At 39.8% G+C, this 21,833-nt stretch overlaps 3 protein-coding genes across 4 annotated transcripts; 2 read left to right on the top strand and 1 right to left on the bottom strand.

Moving 5' to 3' along the window:
* The first annotated feature begins 3,155 nt into the window (after positions 1-3,155).
* sirt4 (sirtuin 4) lies at positions 3,156-5,673 on the top strand. Of its 2 annotated transcripts, XM_048255127.1 has the most exons (4): positions 3,156-3,285; positions 3,538-4,047; positions 4,242-4,536; positions 4,844-5,673. In XM_048255127.1, the coding sequence occupies exons 2-4, from the start codon at positions 3,560-3,562 to the stop codon at positions 4,994-4,996; spliced, it is 936 nt and encodes a 311-aa protein (XP_048111084.1). In that variant the 5' UTR covers positions 3,156-3,285; positions 3,538-3,559; the 3' UTR covers positions 4,997-5,673. The 2 variants fall into 2 exon arrangements, with proteins under 2 accessions (XP_048111084.1, XP_048111085.1); XM_048255128.1 differs by having other exon boundaries at positions 3,156-4,047.
* A 125-nt stretch (positions 5,674-5,798) lies between these two features.
* On the bottom strand, positions 5,799-7,020 carry c10h1orf74 (chromosome 10 C1orf74 homolog). The gene has a single exon (XM_048255353.1). It carries the CDS (start codon positions 6,738-6,740, stop codon positions 5,949-5,951), a length of 792 nt encoding a protein of 263 aa, XP_048111310.1. The 5' UTR covers positions 6,741-7,020; the 3' UTR covers positions 5,799-5,948.
* Positions 7,021-18,050: 11,030 nt separating this feature from the next.
* pth4 (parathyroid hormone 4) lies at positions 18,051-20,392 on the top strand. The gene is made up of 3 exons (XM_048255598.1): positions 18,051-18,414; positions 18,631-18,713; positions 19,632-20,392. The coding sequence occupies exons 1-3, from the start codon at positions 18,298-18,300 to the stop codon at positions 19,918-19,920; spliced, it is 489 nt and encodes a 162-aa protein (XP_048111555.1). The 5' UTR covers positions 18,051-18,297; the 3' UTR covers positions 19,921-20,392.
* Positions 20,393-21,833: the final 1,441 nt, after the last annotated feature.

The following is a 21,833-nucleotide window of genomic DNA, read 5'->3' as shown; positions in this document are numbered from 1 at the left end:
CTGTATAACATAAAAGAAACTTGTTTACATCTGAGGGTTTTTTTTACATCACAAACTGTTTCTTTCAAATGCCTACACCTGTGGTGTTTTTACACTTTGTATTACATGATTGGGTTTCAGATAGGCCTAAGGGTTAGAAACAAGATTGACAGAACCATTTGGTTGATGTAACCAACTGGCTTCATCAAACACTGGCTTGTGTTTGGCTACAACCATATAGGCCAGTGGTTCTCAAACTGTGGTAGCCTACGGATACGAGTACCACTGGTGGTACGCAGTCTCCTTCTAGTGGTACTCCAGGAGTCCAAGATGACAATCACTTCAAATGGTATCAATATATAGGTGCTGATCATATAATTAGAATCATCAAAAAGTTGATTTATGTCAGTAATTGCATTCAAAAAGTGAAACTTGTATATTATATTCATTCATTACACACAGACTGATATAATTCAAATGTTTATTTCTTTTAATTTTGATGATTATAACTGACAACTAATGAAAATCCCAAATTCAATATTTCAGAAAATTACATTACTTAAGACCAATACAAAAAAGGTTTTTTAGAAATGTTGGGCAACTGAAAAGTATGAACATGAAAAGTATGACAAAATGATAAATGATAAAATGTAAGATAATGTATGATAAAAGTAAGACACTGGCTGTATGATTGGTGGCATGCTGGTGAATCATCTTATGTATGCAGATGACCTTGTAACTCTTAGTCCAAGTAGTGCTGGGCAGCAGGAGCTTCTTAATATATGCTCTGACTATGGTGTGGAATTTGACATAAAATATAATTCCAGCAAAAGTGCTGTTTTAATATGCAGAACGAAACAGGATAAATGGCTTAATTTCCCTGTGTTCAAATTAGCCAATAATTGTCTTGAGGTCTGCAAAAAGATTAAATACCTTGGTAATTTTATTACAGATGATATGAATGATGACATATACAGACAGTGTTGTAAGTTATATGCACAGGCAAACACCATAGCACGTAAGTTTAGCTACTGTTCCAGTCAAGTTAAAGTAGCTCTGTTCAAAGCTTACTGCCCATCTATGGTCTTCTTACAAAAAAATCCAGCATGCAGAAGTTACAAGTTACCTACAATAATGCAGTGCGAATTTTACTGAAGGTTCCCAGAGGAGGGAGTGCTAGTCAGATGTTTGTATCTGCAGGAGTAAGCACACTGAAAGCACTTTTAAGAAATTTGAGGTTTAAGTTCATGCAACGTCTGGATGAGTCCACCAACAGTATCATGGTGGCACTCTCAAATCCATCTGTGAGCTGCTCCAGGTACACACCCAGTCTGAGAGTGCATTGGCTGAAATGCCTGTATGCATTTTAATTGTTGTATTTGTTTTTCTTGTTTGTCTGCTTGTTTTGTTTTGTTTGTCTTTCTGTTCTGTCTTATGTAGCTTTTGGACATGAGTCTGGCAAACAAACTGAATTGAATTGAATTGAATATGAGCATGTACAGCACTCAATACTTAGTTGGGGTTCCTTTTGCCTGAATTACTGCAATACGGCGTGGCAGGTTGCTCTGATAGTGGTCTTCAGCTCTTCTGCATTGTTGGGGCTGGCGTATCGCATCTTCCTCTTCACACTACCCCATAGATTTTCTATGGAGTTAAGGTCAGGCAAGATTGCTGGCCAATTAAGAACAGGGATACCATGGTCCTTAAACCAGGTATGGTAGCTTTGGCACTGCGTGCAGGTGCCAAGTCCTGTTGGAAAATCTGCATCTCCTTAAAGTTAGTTAGCAGCAGGAAGCATGAAGTGCTCTAAAACTTCCTGGTAGACAGCTGCGTTGACCCTGGACCTCAGAAAACACACTGGACCAACACCAGCAGATGACATGGCACCTCAAACGCCACTGTGGAAACTACACTGGACTTCAAGCAACGTGGATTCTGTGCCTCTCCTCTCTTCCTACAGACTCTGGGACCTTGATTTCCAAAGGAAATGCAAAATTTACTTTCATCAGAGAACATAACTTTGGACCACTCAGCAGCAGTCCAGTCCTTTTTGTCTTTAGCCCAGGCGAGACGCTTCTGACGCTGTCTCTTGTTCAAGAGTGGCTTGACAAACCCATGTCCAGCAGCAGTCCACTCGTTGTGAACCTCCCCCACATTTTTGAACGGGTTTTGTTTCACAATCCTCTCCAGGGTGCGGTTATCCCTATTGCTTGTACACTTTTTTTCTACCACATCTTTTCCTTTCCTTCGCCTCTCTATTAATGTGCTTGGACACAGAGCTCTGTGAACAGCCAGCCTCTTTAGCAATGACCTTTTGTGTCTTGCCCTCCTTGTGCAAGGTGTCAATGGTCGTCTTTTGGACAACTGTCAAGTCAGCAGTCTTCCCCATGATTGTGTAGCCTAAAGAACTAGACTGAAAGACCATTTAAAGGCGTTTGCAGGTGTTTTGAGTTAATTAGCAAATTAGAGTGTGGCACCAGGTGTCTTCAATAGTGAACCTTTTCACAATATTCTAATTTTCTGAGATACTGAATTTGGGGGTTTCATTAGTTGTCAGTTATAATCATCAAAAATAAAATCAATAAACACTTGAAATATACCAGTTAGTGTGGAATGAATGTATACAAGTTTCACTTTTTGATAAATCAACTTTTTCCATTATATTCTAATTATATGACCAGCACCTGTATATAATTCAAAATCCTTACCATATCACTGAAGTTAAATTTCAACTATTTGTTTTATCTTTCATGAAAAAACGAGGCTAGTTGGTTTAACTGTATGGAACATTAGCAAATGTTTGACACACTAAACTGTGATGGCAAGTAAAGGAAAAGGAAGAAAACATGATGGATCAAAAACATTCATGCAATCATGGCTCCAAACGGGAAGTTTTAGAAAGAGAAGTGTGGTGAATATGTCGAGCAGAAACAAAAAACAACTCAATGGTGACTAGTGAAGCTTCCATGGCACCAGCCAGCAACAAACTACGCAAAACAGTATGTACAATATAGGCCTACAATATGTGAAATTGTCATATTTAATGCTAGTCATAATGGTGGTACTTGATGAGCCAATTGTTTCTGAGGTGGTAGTCATTGTGGAAAATTTGAGAACCACTGATAGGCTACAGAGAATTGGACTACAACTCCCAGTTTCCGCATGTTTGCGTAACTTACAATTTCCGTTTCCTGTCTGTCGGACACTTATCAAATATCCTATGTTGTGTTTTTTAAGCTGAAGCTTTATTTCAGTCAGAAAACTGTATGCTGGTTTTCATGCTGCATAATCTGTGCATTATATGTGGTGAGTAGCATGCGGTGACACTTCAACATGCATATAACATACATGTCCTTGTGCGTTCTGGTGACCTGCTGTCATTAATCCAGTTGAAGTTAACTAGTGTTCAACCTAGCATGCACCACATCAAGTCAGATCTGCACAGATCTGCATGAAGACGAACACGCCTAATATGGACTTTACAGCGTTTACTTCGAAATGTCTTTCGTAACCAATTGCAACTAACGTTATGCTGATGTGTGCTTTTGGTGTTTTGAGACCTCTGCTTTAAAGCGCCCAGATGATGACGACGTGGAGACACCTGCCGCGGTACCTAGTCACAAGAAGGGGTGCCTCTTCTTCAGCGTGTGCGGGAGCTGTTAATTTCGTTCCCACGAGCCGCTCCATTGAACCCAGCGATTTGGAACGGATTCAGGCTTTTGTGTCACGTGCGCGATGCCTCTTCGTTATCACTGGTGCTGGACTTTCCACGGAGTCAGGAATCCCCGACTACCGCTCAGAAGGAGTTGGTCTTTACGCGCGAACGGATCGGCGGCCAATGCAGCATGTGGAGTTCTTGCGCAGTGCCAAATCTCGACAGCGCTACTGGGCGCGCAACTATATGGGTTGGCCACAGTTCTCCTCACACAAGCCGAACTCTGCCCACTTGGCCCTGCGGGACTGGGAAGCACAGGGGAAAGTACACTGGTTGGTGACGCAGAATGTGGACGCGTTGCATTCTAAGGCTGGCCATCAACGTTTGACAGAGCTGCATGGCTGTACACACAGGTAAGATAACTCAGTGACTTTGATTATGATGAACAGGCATTTAGACAACATGATGAAGATGACTGGATCTTTAAAAGGATTTAAATATCATTTGTTTTATTGGGGTACCCGCTTTTTGCCTTGTCATATGGGGCAAAGCTGAAGAAGTTTCTGTTTTTTACACATTTTCTTAACAGTATCTGTCCTTTTCTCAGGGTGGTGTGTTTAGGTTGCGGGGTCCTTACTCCCCGAGAGGATCTGCAGAGGCGCTTTACTGAGATGAACCCTGGCTGGGCCGCCGAAGCAGGGTCAGTAGCACCAGATGGAGATGTCTTTCTGGAAGATGAACAGGTGCTGCACTTTAGAGTGCCCTCATGCCAAAGCTGCGGAGGCATCCTAAAGCCAGAGGTCACTTTCTTTGGAGATTCAGTCAACCGGTCAACAGTGCAGTTTGTGCATGAAAGGCTAGATGAGTCGGACGCAGTGCTGGTTGCAGGCTCCTCTCTGCAGGTGGGTCCTCTCTACACATCAGCCTAGCGCAGTGTTTCTCAAAGTGTGGTCAAGCTATCCTTGGTGGCCTGTGAGCAGATCAAGTAAAATATCATATTTTATATTAGTGTTTCTTAAACTACCTATGTGCGAAAGCAAAGTTGTGAGTTGTGTGTATGTAAATCCAAACAGTTTTATTTGACTTGTCTGACTACAAGCTGTAGAGTAGAGTAGTGTTTTGCAGAGCCATGTTTATTACATGCAATCCAGTATGGGTAGAGTTCTTAGATCTGAAGCTGACCTGTCACTGCACTGTGCTTTCCCTCAGGTGTATTCAGCGTACCGCTTCCTCCTTGCGGCGAGTGAGAAACTGATCCCTGTAGCAATCCTGAACATCGGGGCCACGAGGGCAGATCACATGGCCGAGCTACGAGTGAGTGCCCGCTGTGGAGAGGTGCTCCCTGCTATACAGCCTTGTTGACCTCTGATCGCTCTACGTCACTAAATGAAATGGAGACCTCTGGTGTCCTTTAGAGCACAACCAGTTTCATACAGAAACAAAAAACAACTTTTGTATTTTCCAATGGTTTCTCTCAGGAAATACATTTGAGATAGTGCCAGGTCATGTAAGAGGCCTAGAGACCTAGTACTGACACAAAGGAATTACCTCAAAGAATGAACACCACAATATGAATAACTAAAAACTTGCCGTTACAAGAGGGGACAGACTGATATTCAGATGCAGTGCTCCATTTTATGCAAACGTTTTACAGGTCCATTGGGCTTGTATACAATATTATGTATGTTTTGAACTGAATCAGCCTCAAGTGGAGGACAGGAAGAAGCTATATCACTGTTTCATACCAATTTTATCCTCATTGCTTTTTGACTGGACTTACACTGGACATATGACAATGTCATAGAACCCAGTGGAACTGTAAAGGGACATGTTATGATCCACTTTTGCTCATTAATGAATACCAACATGCAGTAAAAGAAGAGGAAAGGATATTTGTTTGTATTTGAAGGCAAATAACGGACTAGGGTGATAAAAGAGAGTAAAATCTGTATAACATTTGTCTGAACTACCTACATTTGTCATAAATGGTTAGATGGTTCTCCTCCATTCTTGAATGTGCAATAAACAGATTGAAATTACTTTGTGAGATGTACCTGTTTCTTATTCTTAGATGTGTGAATATTGAATAAAGGGTCTTTGACAATTAAACACATTAAATTACCTTTCATGTGGAGGAGGTCTGTGGAAAGTTTAAAAATACACATTTTAAATGACTCGTCGTTTTTAATATACGTTAAGCATCCCCATCACAGTGCATTTACTAAAATGTATGAAGTGGTTTAATAAAAGTCAGTCACACAAACAACACACCCCACCATCAAAACAGTCAGTCAGTTATCAACAAAACTGAAATTTAGAGGGTTACAGCAGGTAATGTGACATTTGTTTTAGATATGTTGAGTTCTGTTAAAGCAGTCTGTCTCTTGAATTGCTGCTGCAGATTTTGAGTCCAGCTCTCAAATGTGGCTTTGGCCTGTGTCCACAGAACCTCTGGGATACTGAAGGAGAAGAGGCAAAACTGATGCTGTCCATAAGCTGTCTGCCATGTCAGTGAAACTTTGGTTACTAAGAGAGGTACCAGACTCAGACAATTGTCAAAGCCTATGTCCTGGTCAAACCAATAGGTGGCAGGGTAGCCCAGGAGAACTCCAAAGAGAGTGCAAAGGTTCCACTTTTGGAGCAAGTCCTCTCCTATCTCAAGAATCGAATTTCTTTCTTGGCTCACAGATTCCTTGGTAAAATAACTCAGCATAGCTTTGACCATGGCCTCAGTCCCACCCAAAGTGATGTCAAAGGCAGCAGGCTCTACCTGTGAAGGACAAACGTCAATGACCACCAGACTGCGTCTCAGAAGCAGTCTCTGTAAGTGTAGAATTATCTGGTCGAGGTTCACTATAAAGATATTGCCACCAAGCACTACTGTGCGAAGTGCAGAAGATACAAAGCCCTCCTCTTGCAAAGCGTTCAGATAATGATGGACTTCCACCGGGCTAGCACCATTGACGTCAAATAAGACTGCAGGTTTCAGACCCAAATCTATGGCCAGAAACTGTGCCGACAAATCTAAACAGGCTGAATCGGAGAGAGCTTTGTTCTTTTTCCCCACGCGTAGAAACTGTCTTGCTACTTTAATACAAAAATCCATGTTGCATCTGCATGACTGAACGATTAAGTCCAAGATGAAGAGGGTGGATGGCTGTAACTTAACTGGTTCATCTGAGACGCTATCCTCTTGATACAGTAACAGCAGCTTCACACAGTTCAACAATATGGCACATTGTCGCCAGATAGATCGAACGTTTGTTGGCTACACACTGTCGACACGACCACGAATTGAAATGAAATGGCAACTTTGTAACCTACATGTCTAAAAGGAGCTACAGTTATGATAAGAACCATGCTGTTCTTCTTCTTCAATTTTGTAATGGCGGGTTACGCTTGCAAAGCATGTTCCGCCACCTAGTGGAGCAAAATATGCTCATACCCTTCTCATAAAAGCCTGGCAAGTTAATTTACATAGTCCATTTCATACATGAATAATTCAATGTGTTTTACATAAACAAAAGCAAAGAATAATTGTTAATAAAAGCTTAAAATGGCAATAGTTCAAAACATGTAAAACATAAATAAAGTAGGTCTATATAGAATAGAATAATAAAAAATAACATAAAAGGCAGAGTACCTGACTTTCGATTGCTGGAACACAGCCAAAGCTTTATGCTTCGCCACATCTCCAGTTAGGTGGTTGCACTAAATTTAGCCATAGGAATAGTAAGCCCTCTGATTATCCTTGAATTTCCCCTGGGGATCAATAAAGGATCTATCTATCTATCTATCTATTAGGAAGTGCATTTGATCAATTAGCAGAAGCCATCTGAGAACGCTTGGTCTTCAGTCTAGATATAAAACTGGCGTTAGGGCCATTTTTGATGTCATCCGTAAGTTGGTTCCTGAGCTAAACTTTGGATATTTTCTCCTGGGACCTGAGAGGTTGTGTAGGCCGGAAGCACGCCTGATAGAGAATTAAATACTGTTACATTTAGTGATTTATAAACAAGCATAGAGCTTTAAAGTAAATCCTGTGACTTACTGGAAGCCAGTGCAGAGACTAGACGTAGCGCAATGTTCGTGAGACCCCTGCTGCATTTAGGCAAAATCTCACTGCGACCATTAGGACAATGTAGATGGCAGCTAGAGGCTTTTTTAGGCTCCAGAATGTGGAGGGAGTAGAGAGCAATAACAAGCGATTCCTTGACTTTGAGGGGGGAAAAGTGTATGGCATCTAATAAAAATAGGCTATTCTCTACAGAACTGTGGTTCTCAAACTGGGGGGCCCCGAACACATCGCAGAGGGGGTACGACAGCTCACCTGCAAAATGAGAACGTGCCACTCACAAAATGTGCCATGCCATGTACCTCGCAGCAAAATGCAAGGGGAATGAATCAGCCTATATTTTCACAAGCAATGACAGACACCTCTCTTCAGCTTGGCGAAAAAACTGAAATGTATAATTTGACATCTCTTGTAGCCTACAGAAGGCAATAATAATGATTGAGATACTGGATATTTGGGCATTGAGATTATCAAATTGTGGAGGAAGAGTAGAATTGAGATAGCAGAATTGTGGGGAAAACGGAGGAGGAATCAGTGCACCACCATGCTGTATAGTAGTAGTAGTAGTAGGTGCTATACATATATATATATCAAACCACCTAGATATGGTGGGGGCTGCACAAAAGGGGTCAGGGGGGCCTTCATGCACTAGAGAACGGTTTGGGGGGGCCTGTGAGTTTGGCCTGCTCTAGAATCGGAAAAAAGACAACCCAGTAGCCTACTGCAGGTAAAACCCTGACCAACTCTTCTTGCAGCTCTTCTTCTACTTGTATTTTTCTCTGCAGTTTATCTAGGGCAGGGGTCTCAAACTCAAATGAGCTGGGGGCCACTTCTGCCAATGTCATCTTGTTGGAGGGCCACGTCAGTGTTAAAGAATAATACAAAAAAAGAATGTCTATTTCCTAAAATGCAATGTTTTTTTTTCAAATACTGTATTTTCAAACACAAAACTACAAACAGAAAGTGCAAGACTTTTTATCTATTTTTAGACACCTGTGCTAGCAACCTTAGCTTATAAATAAAATAATGATTAAATAAATATTAATACAAATTATAAAAACAAACAAAAAAGCATAAAAACAGGTAGGCCTATGTGTGTGTTTCACACCAAATAAAAATAATTTCCTCTCAACTGTTTTAAACCTGGTAAACTGGCATCAGGGTTAAGAAAGCAACCATTGGATTTTTATATCAAAAATTCAAAAGGCCATGGCTTGTCAAAGATAAAGTCCTACTGTAAATGTATAGAGTATAAACAAAAGTTGTAGGCTACATTTACCCATCTAATTTGCCACTGGATGGCAAGCAAATTATGCACCTTTCAGTAAATACTGGACAAAACATATTTGAGCAGATTTACTTTCTTATTTGTCATATTACCCACATAACAAATTAACAGGAAAACACCTAAGATGTATACCAACGATAGTAAACTATTATAGTTCCTATATCGCGGGTGACTTTGTAGTTCTTCAGAGCCCTATTTCTACAACTCCTGCTGTCTGTACCACGTCCATTACGGACACTATCATCACGATTACCACTGCAACCTCCAAGCTATGTTGGGCAGAGGATCGAAATAAGCATGGTATGCTTAGTGGACACCGTGGTATACGCGAAAAGACGCACCTCCATTCACATCGTGACCATCACTGTCAATAGACGATCGATCAGGCGGGAATTTTTTTTTTTTTTTTTTTTATTTATTTAGTCTATTTGCGGCCCGTCATGTAGACCTAGGCTTAGCCTATAAATGCAGTTGCATCCATTTGGATTGGGGGTGACAGGTCAATCATTTTGGCCTCTTTATGACAGGTTCAGTGTGTGTTACGATCGCGCCCCCCTGCCCCACCCCTCAAGTGGATTTGTCCAAGCAGCCGCTTGGTTTGTGGGGAAATATAGCCTACGAGTCCATGCATGGTAGCCTAGGCTATATAAGTGCCCTCCGCTGGCTGGTGTTCACATCATCGCAGTTTTACCGTAAACAGCAATCAGAGGTGTCTAATTTTATTCCATAAATATATTGTTTTTATAGACGTAAGTTGCACGCGCTACGAAGAGCTTCCATTTACTGCACCATGTAGGCTACTGTAGTGCGGTTTGTCTGTCAACATAAAAAAAACTCCGGATACCTACAATTTTCGCACAACTTGGTGGAAAAGTGTAGCACAGGTTAAAGAAAACCTATTCATGTTTGGACTCAAAAGGAACTTCAAAGTATTTCCCATATAGTAGCCTTTTAGCTCACAATGACAGTGAAAGTGGAACTTGGAAAGTGGAAGTCTCTCCACCGAGTGTTACATTAGATGCACAATCAATCGCGAGTCGATGCACGTAAAAAGTATCAACTGGTAGGTTAGTAACAAAGGTAGCCTAATTTTGCAAAATGTGATGACGGCACACAAACTTGGGCAAAAACGTTTAGTAGCCTATACACTTGTGGTGATAGCCTACAGTTAATGTGAATCGCTGACTATAACCAATGTAGAAGATTTGCACCAAATAGGCCTAAAGGCTGTGGTTGTGTTTCTACAACATGTTGGCACAAATCGTAATTTCTGTCAACTACAGACAATTTATGTCATCATATGGCCAACTATAAAGATGTAATCTGCCTGTTCTCAGGGATGGGTAGTATTTCTGAAACATGTAATATGTGTTTCAAATGCAAAATAGTATTTTGTCATTTGTATTTTATTGGGTTGAAGGAAATGGCTCTGTATTTTGTATCAAAATACTTTATTGGTGTGTATTTTTGTATTTTAAAAAATACTGCAAAATACTAAATGTGAAAAACACAAAAAAAGTAGATACTACACACAGGTGTAATGAATAATTGGTAATTAGGCAACAATGGTTTATGTTTATCGCAATCAGCTAATGTGAGAACAGCTGTGTTCAACAACACTTACAGCTTTTCAGTGACGGCTATTGCTGAAGCATCAGCCCTGGTCTGAAGCACTGGTGTGAAGTGGTACGCAAGTAAAGATGAGCAAGTTGACCTGTGCAAGTTCACATAAGGACACTGACAAAGGCAACCATGTCCCATTGTCTCCATGCCAATCTTTTAACAGAAAAATGTCAGATATCTCAACCACAATGACATGCCATCACTGCACCTATTGCATTCTATTGTTGTTAGCCTTAAGCCTAGCTCAGTCATTATGTTGTACCACATCACCCTCCATTAGAAGTGCAATGAGCACATTTGCAATGAGCATAATAAACTGCATTTAGAATTCCAAATCCATATTTCCAGATATTTTGGTAAAAGTAAGGTAAAAGTAATACAATAGCAGAGTAATGCCTTACAATTCAGAGACAGTAATATTATAATGTAATGAATTACTTTGAAGTAATAAGTAATACATAATATATTACGATTTTGAAGTAACTTGCCCAACACTGATTAAACCACATGTCACTGCTTGACTAAATGAAAAATATAGGCTACTGAACATGCATGGAGATCGTCATAGTTGACAGATATTACGATACTGATTGTATAATAACCTATAGGTCCAAATCTAAATGTTTTGGTTCAGTTTATGAAGTGTTGCTACAGCATGATACTGTGTGTTTGTTATTTATGGGGGGGAATCAGGGGGGGATTTTGGTATCGGTGGGCTTTGGTGTGTGTGTGTGTGTGTGTGGGGGGTCAATTGTGCAAAACTATTGCATCGCTTCGTCATTACAAATTCGCATCGTCATTACAAATGCACGTCTTCGTATTTCTCGCGTGTAATACAAGTAGGCCCTAGCCTATTTCCTGAAAACGTTGTGCAGCGATTTCGGTTTGAATCAAGCTCTGGATGTCTAGCAAATAATGGAGGAGAGTACAAATGAGATTTGTCACCGTACTTGGATCTATCGTCTATTTTAATCAGTATCGTTGTTTGTCGCAATTAAAAATACCCTCAAGGGCCGGATTACATTATTATTTTGACATAGGTCGCGGGCCGGAATTGGGCCGGACGCGGGCGGATTTGGCCCGCGGGTCGGGAGTTTGAGACCCCCTGATCTAGGGCATTAACAGGTCGAATCCTAACATGTCCTGTTAATGTTTCCGCAGATGAACACTTCCTGAAACCATTCTCCAGACACTGAATTTTGTGTACTGTAGTTAATGACCCATCTTCAGCCTTGCCTCCTACCTCACCCTCTTTCCCTAACTCGTGGATGTATGAGTTTCCCTTTATCCTCACAGGCCTATCATGTGATCTAGGCTTACTGATGCGTCATCAGGGCTTCTACATACCTGACGCACCCGACCGGTAGCGCGACAACGTCAAACGACGTAAATCTTGCTGGCGCGCCAGGTTTGAAGCCAGGTAGCGCGAGGTAGCGCACCACTCATTTTTTTTTTCAGACGAGTGCGACAAGGCGGAAACAGGAAGATGGACTAGTTCGAGGGCAAGCGAGAATTGCAGTGTTTTGTTACAGTCGTGAATTTTTAATAGTTTGCTGGATAAGTTAACAAAGTTACCAGCGAGAGTTGCAACACATGGAATTTAGAGGAAAGAATGGAAACGATTTATTTTTAAACACAGGATATCTATTAAGGCCTGAACAAACTCTCTTTCAACTTTAGGCAATTACACAAACTCAGCCAGCTGCTAGCTAGCTAGCCAGCTAACTAAACTGTTTAAATTATTAAAATTTCCCTCGGGTTGACTAAAGTATCTTATTTATATATCCATAGTTCGAATTACAGGGGATACTGGGGGTACTATACCCCCCAATGAAGACCCAGTACCCCCCAAAGCATAGACTGTATATATAGAACTATATATACAGTATATGCCCCAAAGAGACAGAAATATCCGTTTTGGGGGGGTCAGATAATGTTTCTGATATTGTGAAAAAATATCATTAGTTACAATACAAGTAAACTCCTGTTTTCACTGCGATTTCAGAAACCCCTATTGTGGACCGTACCATTTTTAACCACCGTGGCGCTAGAAGTAAAGTAGAGTAGAAGACTCTTTTCTTCAGTGGTTCCATGTTGGTGGAATGAACTGCCCAGTGCTCTCCGTTCCTGTGGTAGTTTTGGGTCGTTTAAGAGGGGTCTAAAGATATTCCTATTCAACATATACTTTAGTTGTTTAAAAGCTTATGTGTTATGGTTTATATAATGTTGTTTTATTTTAATTGGGCTGTTAATTAATTTGACATTATTGTTTATTATTGATATTCTCCTTAATGTAGTCTTAGCATGTCATTGTTTTTATATTATTGATTGAATTGACATTATTGTTTTATTATTGCCTTTCCCCTTTTTTTCATTGCTTTTTATTAGGCTATTGCTTGAATTGATATTATTGTGTACTACAACTATTCTCCTTACTATATTTGACCTACATTTTAATCTGTTCCCTGTTCAATTTTAAATATTATTATGTTGTTTTGTATTTATGTGTCGCTTTGGACAAAGGCGTCTGCTAAATCCATAACCATAACCATAACCATAACCAAGTAACTGAGCAAGTGTCAACATTGAATGACAAAACGCTAGGTAAATTCCTCCAGTAGGCTAAATTCGGTTTGCTGCTGACGTGCATGGGTAAATGTAAGTTGCTAACTGACGTCTAGCTTGTTGAAAATGTGTTATTTTACAACCTTCATTTATAAACGTGTTTGTTCTTTCATAGCTCATGTCACCTCTTCATACATTGAATAACTGGCTACTTACCTGCTACTTACTTACCCACTGAGGCTAGTAAAGTGGACCTTGGTTAGTTACCAAGGTTAATTAGCAAGGTAATTCTCTATTTAAATAAACCGTTTTTATATTACCGGTAGGCCTATGCACAAGAGGGTCTGATGTAGCTGAGCCTACATAATATCAGTGAAACCTGTGGAAACATAAAAAGACCCAAGTAGCCTAGGCTAAATATGTGCTAGTATTTGAATTTGTTTTTAATTGGTTGGTATTGTTTTTACAATCTATTATTTCCCTATTTTTTAGTTTGATAAATGTAGTTTCATCTGAGAACCCTGATACTATCTTAATGAAACTATTTTCTATCTACAAACAATTACATTAAAAGTGTAAGTGCAGTTAGGTTTTATACACTGTTCATGTGTTAAGGAAAGGGGTACCCAACAGACAGGAGAGGCACAGGATAAAAGCCGTGAGCAGGCTGCAGGGAGACGAGACGATGAGGGCAGAGGGCAGAGTTGATCTCTTTTGGATATACAGTATAAAAACGATGAGATATTCTGTAGCCTACTGATTATCAGTTTGTCGCATGTTTAGACCTTGTATGTGTGTTGCACATGTTGCACTTGGCGATCACGGTGGGGATTGATATGGTAGTGGACCATGATGGTCAGAAGAAGTGAAGGAGCAGTACCCCCCAATTATGGTGGGGTAATTCGCACTCTGTAGATATCCATCTATCTATCTATCTATCTATCTACCCTGTGCACACACCTTGGAAACTAGATGATAATGATGGTAGTTGTGAATAGTAGCAACCAAAGTCTGAAGTACCATCACAGAGGCTAGGTAGCTACTAGTGTTTCTTACTGCAGCTTCTTCTGCTGTGTAACGTAGTTAGCGTTAGTCTTTACACAACAGCGACACCTCTGTTCAGGAGAATATTGCAACTAGTGTCGCGACCACCACGCGCGAGTATAAATGGTTACGGCGCTGTGATGTCACATTGTCGCGCTACTGGTTGGGTGCGTCGAGTATGTGGGACGTTTGGCCAGCTCCGAATATTTACCTTCATTTTCCCAACCATGGAGTTTACTTCTTATTAGACTTTGACAACTTTTGATGTCAAGCTACCTCGGATATGCAGTCTAACATTTGTACATTATGGACTAAAGATTCTTAGAGCAGTTGATGAACCATCTCTGATTATGGCATGGTTATGGTTATGGGATTTGGCAGACGCTTTTGTCCAAAGTGACCATTGTTATAAATTGGCATATCTCAAGCTCAGGTTGTTGATACCAACATCTTGCTCAACAGCCGAAGAAATTACACTCCTCTCATTGCTCCTGAAGCACTTGATTGTACGACGGAGTTTTAGTGCCACACATGAAGGAAAAAATATTTTTGCCATGACAAGATTAAACTCGCCATGTCGACATTAAACTCGACATTTCGAGAATAAAGTTGAAATGTAATGTCGACTTTAATCTCAATGTTTTGACTTTAAAGTCGCCATGTCGACATTAAACTTCGACATTTTCGAGAATAAAGTTGAATATCATGTCGACTTTAATCTCGACGTGGTCGACATTAAACTCAACATTTTGAGAATAAAGTTTGGAGAGAGAACGACCACCGACGATTGAAAGGGGAGGGACGAACTAAACATTCCAGTTTTCTTCGACTGCAACAATGATTAGACATAGGCCTATATCATGTGAACAAAACATAAAAACATTAACCTCCGTTGCTCAGCTAAGTACTTTCCTGTAGGTCTTTATCACGGAGTTACAGGCGATAAATGCGATGGTCAAAAGTAGCCTAAACGCTATTAGCGTTTATTTATTTATTGTAGGCCTATTATTATGACCGCCGGCGCCTATAGGGTCATATAGGTTTAGCCATTTTTTTTTTTTTTTTTTTCTTTTTTTTAGCGAAATTTCCGTCAATGATTCCCGGACACTGAAAGACCGGGTACACGAAACTTGGTGGACATGTAACCCCACATGGATAGCATGGAACCATCGTTTTTCGTTTTGATCTGTAGCCCCCGCTGAATGGACCCCGAAAGGAGGGTAGGGCAGACACAGTTTTCAGAATATCTCGAAAACCGTAGGGTTTAGGAGGACCATTTTTTTTTTTGTATGTTGATCTCAAGGGGCAATGTCAACCCATTCCATAACCACTCATTTCATGTATAGCAAGCCACCTAGTTAAACACAAAAAAAAGTAAAATGAGGTGTTGTAATCAAAGGTATCTGTGACCTAACATAGTCAAACTGCACTAAATTGGAAGTGTAGGATCATTATGACACCCTCTGAATGCACGCCATGTTTAGTGGAATTCCGTTCATGGGGGGGCCACACAATAAATTAATTTATGTTACTATACACCAACTGGCCTGTAGGTGACCGGAGACAGTTTTCTGTGAATATCTCGAGAACCGTGGGGCCTAAAGAGGTCCACCTTTTTTTTGTATGTTGGTCTTAAGGGGGCATGTCAACCCATCCCATTACCACTTATTTCATGTATAGCGCCACCTAGTTAAAAATTAAAAAGCAAAAATAACACCCTCCGAATGCATGCCAAGTTTTGTGAACTTTCGTTCATGGGGGGCCTTACAATAAAATAATTTATGTTTACATTTAGTGACTGTACACCAACAAGGATTCCCGACACTGAAAGGGTAAGTACACGAACTTGGTGGGCATGTAACCCCCCCCACATGGATAGCATGGAACCATTGTTTTTCGTTTTGATCTGTAGCCCCCCTGCTGTACTGGACCCCCCGAAAGGAGGGTAGGGCAGACACAGTTTTCTGTGAATATCTTGAGAACCGTAGGGCCTAAGATGACCAATTTTTTCCGTATGTTTGCCTCCAGGGGTCATGTTAACCCATTCCATGTGCACACATGTGCATAAACAGATACATACGCACACACATACATTCACAGTAATCATACGTATGACACATACTCAAACAGTAGACATATGTATGCATGCATGCACATGCACAAACACACATACGCAGGCAAACACACAAGCACGTACACACACACACACACACACACACACACACCCACACACATAAACATAAACGTGTACTGCGCACACATGCACACAATTCAAGACTTTCTCAGAATTATGAACAGGCAAGATGGGGGTGGGGGTTGTATAAAATTATTTTTACATGTGAAATCTATGAACTAATCATGTTTTGGTACTTGTTGTCTAGCAGATACCAGTGATAATTGAGTGTGGATAATGCAATTTAGTGAGACAGTTAGAATCATATAGGCCTTTCAGCGTGATTTATTTTTGTGGAAAAAATGCGCTGGACTGGGCAGCGGTCATATTTTGTACCGCTCTGCGGTACATCTAGTTGAATGTGCAGTGGCCTTACCCACGTAAAACAGTGTGAAATAGCATTTTGTATAGAAACATTATATCATTGGATACATCTATTATTCTAGCTATATAGCCTAAACGGCATAGTGCATGGTATTTTCAACCGCGAGATACAGCACTTCACGATGACGGCAATGAGTAGTTAACAGACAAGACGCAATCTATCTGAATATCTGCAATCCATCTGAAATAACACCTATTTGATTTGAAGCCCATTATTCATGTAACATATTGTGTGTTAGTGTAGGCTAGCTTAAACTCTGTATGCTATGTTTAAACTGTATTGCGAGTTTAATGTCAGCATGTCGACTTTAAAGTCGACACATCGAGATTAAAGTAGATATTTCAACTTTATTCTCGAAATGTCGAGTTTAATGTCGACATGACGACTTTAAAGTCAACATGTCGAGTTTAATCTCGCCATGGCAAAAATATTTTTTTCTTCATGTGTGGCCCTAATACTCGTGATTCGTATGATTGTCTCGGATACAATTCTTTGATAAAAAAGAGAAATAATTCTTTGAATTTGAGAAAATAACCATATGGGATCAAAGTAACATGGTTTTAGGCCTATATTTTAGGCAGGCCATTTAAGCAAGTTTAAGTTACATTTATAGCTAAATGGCTTTTTCTAAAAATGGCAGTTGCTAGCCAAAAGCTTTTGGGGAGGCAAGAATTTTCAGTACTTTGGATTGGTCTAACTCTCTCTCTCTTTCTCTTTCCTCTACCAGGCATTTCTCTCAAGGAGAAACCAACACAATCACGGGTCGTCAAGGTGATGGTTTCTGTTCTATGGCTATGCATTCATGTGGTGTGATTGTGTTATACGACAGATGTGACAGCACACAGGGTCAGGTCTCTATCAATTCCATGATAAAGGAATTTTAACAAGCATGAAACATAAGAGGATTTTAAAGCTCAATTATGTTTTGACCGCTGATTGGCCAACCAGTGGAAAAGTTGTAATGCTTTCACTGTTGGCTAATCAAGTGAATTGAGCATAAAATGACTGCAAAGCTTCTTTCTTTGACTGCTTCTCCAAATTGTTACGAAATACTTTGTGTGTATGCGTCATTTCTCATAAATATAAACAGCCTATGTCGGTAAATAAATTAATGAGTCAGTACATGGTGACACATAAAGTTAAAGTAAAGAGAGAATGATAGCCACAAAAATGTAAACCAATAAACCTGAAAATGCCTTTGAAGTCATTATATTGTCACACATTTACATTTCAATGAGAGGATATAGAAAACACACTGGAATGCAAAAGACAGCACTATCAACCAGATTAACCAATAATATGATTATAGCAGTGACTCATTTTGCTTTCATTGACAATCAGAAAATAATACCAAAAGCCAGGTACAGAAGCATCTGAAATTAGTTTTCGGTTCACCTTTTGAAATAGGAGATGAATGGATTTCTACCTGTTTTCTGTGGGAGTGTCTGAGGATGTAAGAATGACGCACTCTTTCAAGCACTGGTAGAATGTTGGGTAGCGGACTCTGTGTATGGATTATTCTGCTCTGCATATAAAAGCCATGGGTCCGCACACATGGCCAGACGAGTTTCTTAGAGGATCAGCGGATATCTACGCAACCTGTACGCTTGTCATCAGCCAGGAACAGGTTTGTGCCTTTGATTTAAATTTGCAAAAAGCCTTTGATTTTAAGTATTGTTGCTAATTTGTGAAAATAAAATCTTGGTTCTATTAGGAAAAAGGAGCACTGTGAAGTTTTACTCTAAAAACTGTATTTATGTTGATATTAGTAAGGGTAATATTCTGTATCTCAGACGAATATAATACATATGTAAAAGTATAACTGCGTTTTTTGTGTGTCCAGACAATGCTTGCATCCCAGTCACAATTTGTGGCTATTCTGGTCCTTGTGGTTTTAACAGCTGTTAATGGCCAGGATGACCGACGGTGAGTGCATGACAAACATATCGTATAACTTTGTATATATCTATACTGAACAAAAATAAATGCTTAATTTTCACTCCCATTTTCTATGAGTTGAAGTGAACCAAAATGTTTCCTATGCTCACAAAGGAAGTATTGTTCACAAACTTGGTAAAATTTGTGAGCACTTCACTTTTTACTTTCAGTTCTCTGGCCATTCCTGCAGTTAGCATGCCCATTGCAATAAACCTGTGTAATAACCATGCTTTTTCAATCAGTGTCTTTTGATATGTCACAGCTGTCAGGTGGTTTGATTATATCCAAATTTGTTCACAGATTTGTGTGTTACGTTTATATAATTTTGTTCAGTATAATTCAATTCATTCAAAAATAGCGTTCATGTGTTGATACAATTATACTGTATTTCACTCACATGTTCCAGTGTCTTGTTTAGGATTGCTAATATAAATCTTCCCAAGTATGTACAATATATGCTGTGTTTGCATTTGGTTAACTAAGTTAAACCTAGTTTTGGAGAATGTCATCTAAACACCATCATTGGGGTAATCAATCACAAGTACATTTTTTTATTTTAGATACTTTATAAAATATTTACAATAAACCAAACATTTTTATTGAGAGGTTAGCCACAAAACCTAATAAATATTCTTCCAAAGTACTAAGGAAGTTGATGGATAGGCTATTTTATTAGTTGCTTGTGGTGAAAATGGGAATGTTAAGTGAGGGTCAGTTTTCACCTTGGCAGACTCTTAATAGACAGATCAAAAAATCAGTATTTGACCATTTGACATTAAGTTTCATGGCATTAGCCACATAACAATGTTGTGTGACTCAACAAATTAGAAATATTACATTCCCCCAGGCACTCCTGGCTAGGCGGCATATAACAAATTGGATGTGTTATTCACTCTCTTTCTCTAGGAGGTCAGTGACAGAGCATCAGCTGTTGCATGACCGTGGTCGCACCATTCAGAGTCTGAAGAGGCTCATTTGGCTCTCAAGCGCTATCGAAGGGCTCCACACAGCTCAATCTCGTGATGTTGTTGACAACGACAACAACGACTTTTCCAGGTGCTGCTCTAACAGTCCACACCAGCTCATTGCTCAGGCTAGCAGGGACAGCAATGGACACAAGGGGGTGATGGAGTCAACGTTCAGTGACATCTTCAGACCCCACATTACGGCAGTACTGCCAGGTCCAGAAAAATAGCTTTTACTTATATATATGTTCATGGTTTCTAAACTTTGTGCCAATGCAATCAGTGTGCTCCCGAATGGCCTCTTGTTTCACTGCACAGGAGATGCAGTGAAACAAGAACTTAGCTAGTGTGCATTCCCATTTGTGTGTGTCTTCTGCAGACCTCATTGTTCAGTCTATTCATATGTCACCAGCGCTGCTACTGTTGTAAATAGCCAACAGATGATATTGTGGACTAGTCTAGGGGACGTCTGAAAGAATATCACAGAAATTCTGGATTGTTTCCGACTCAGGATCATTGTGGAAAGGGAAAGTGTGTTCTAGAAACCCCATATATATAGGAAATGTGCAGGTCCCAATGTAGTTTGCTCTGCAGCTTCCTATGTAGTTATGCAGAAAAAGTGGCATGGCTGAAAGGTGAAGACTGAATACTGAAGGGTTGTCAGATGAGACCAGTATGCAGTTTAATAAAAGTTTTTGTTTATATTTGTGACTGTTATTTATGGAGGTAAACCTGTCTGTTATCTGTGGAAAGCAAACTTCTCATAAAACAAGTTGTGCATTAAGATACTGTACAATACAAGAATTGAGTGTTAAAAGTTTTTAATTCTTAAAAAATTGTGAGTTGGATCATACATGATTCTAGGTACGTTTAAAAAACATAACAAAATAAAAAAAATCATCTGACTTCAATAAATCATCAATCAAAACAATTTATCTTCTCAGTGGTGAAAGGTGGTTGATATTCCTTTGATTAGCATATGATCATAAAGTCATTTTATCTCTAAAATAATATTGTATTTTCTCATACCTAAAATAATAGTGCAGATATTGCACATTACGAATGATTTCAGTCCAGTATATTCAATAGAATGATTTCTTGTATTATTATTTCAAAGTATAGTGACTGATGGGCATACACAATAGACTCTGTAAAAGGCCCGAGATAGCAAGTTCATGCTGCAGAATAACTGAACAGTTATCATTATGTGATGTATGAACTCTGGCATGTACATCATTGTTAAGATTTCATAAAAAATATCTTGTGCAAGTTCCACTGAGATTCAGTAGTCCTCCTCAACATGTCAGTTCAAAACAAATATTGTCAGTTTAATATCACAAATTGGTGCACAGCAAACAGATCCATTCGCTCACACACTCTTGGAAACACACACACACACACACACACACACACACACACACACACACACACACACACCAGTGTTGCGCGGTCTGCCCGAAATTAAGCGGTTGCCCGCGGATGACCGCGGTCACCCGCGGTTATGAGTCATAAACAAAATATTTTAATGATATTCGGGTCATTTGCGGACGGGTCAGTTAAAATGAATTAAATATATATTTTCTACAAATAGGCCTACTTAGAAAATCACGAGAAGGCTAGCATCAATACAGTAAAGCATCAATACAGTAAAGTCAACAGTATAGAAGCTGAAGACGCGAGTTAAAATAATAAAGACACCCCTTAAGGGAAAGCGATATAGGCTATGGGAAATATTGGGAAAAGTTCTTAAAGAAGATGACGGTAGTACAAGTTATGGTCTATAGGCCTACTTCTTGCGAAGCCATTTAAAAGTAGCCTATGACAGCCAAAACGGGCAGCCTGCAGGAATAAATGTTATGGCACAGACTACATCCATATCTACCGGTATGTATAGGTTCACGCATGCATAAAAGTTACCTTAGTTTGTTGTGTTTGTGACTTTAAACAGTGGATGTGCTTTAGTAAAGCTTTGTGCTTCATTCAGCATTATAAACCAGTTCTTAAGCTAACGTTTTGACCAGCAATGTATCTCTCTTGCCTACCTTGCCTCACCATTTCTGTTTTCAAAAGAAAGATGTCTGTAAGATGTCCATGGCCTTCAAATCTTATCCTAGTGTTCTAATTCTTGGTGGTTGCGTGCGTG

Source organism: Alosa alosa, chromosome 10 (genome assembly GCF_017589495.1).
Source record: "Alosa alosa isolate M-15738 ecotype Scorff River chromosome 10, AALO_Geno_1.1, whole genome shotgun sequence".
Classification (NCBI taxonomy): Eukaryota; Metazoa; Chordata; class Actinopteri; order Clupeiformes; family Clupeidae; genus Alosa; species Alosa alosa.
Note: the sequence above shows the minus strand (reverse complement) of the source record. Positions and strands in the feature narration are given on the sequence as shown.

Excerpts from the sequence above, each read along its gene's own strand:
- sirt4 (XM_048255127.1), top strand. The coding sequence starts at position 3,560 with ATGATGACGACGTGGAGACACCTGCCGCGGTACCTAGTCACAAGAAGG. Across the intron at positions 4,048-4,241 it reads CTGCATGGCTGTACACACAG|GGTGGTGTGTTTAGGTTGCG; the intron begins GTAAGATAACTC and ends TCCTTTTCTCAG. Across the intron at positions 4,537-4,843 it reads TTGCAGGCTCCTCTCTGCAG|GTGTATTCAGCGTACCGCTT; the intron begins GTGGGTCCTCTC and ends GCTTTCCCTCAG.
- pth4 (XM_048255598.1), top strand. The coding sequence starts at position 18,298 with ATGGATTATTCTGCTCTGCATATAAAAGCCATGGGTCCGCACACATGG. Across the intron at positions 18,415-18,630 it reads TTGTCATCAGCCAGGAACAG|ACAATGCTTGCATCCCAGTC; the intron begins GTTTGTGCCTTT and ends TTGTGTGTCCAG. Across the intron at positions 18,714-19,631 it reads AATGGCCAGGATGACCGACG|GAGGTCAGTGACAGAGCATC; the intron begins GTGAGTGCATGA and ends CTCTTTCTCTAG.
- c10h1orf74 (XM_048255353.1), bottom strand. The coding sequence starts at position 6,740 with ATGGATTTTTGTATTAAAGTAGCAAGACAGTTTCTACGCGTGGGGAAA.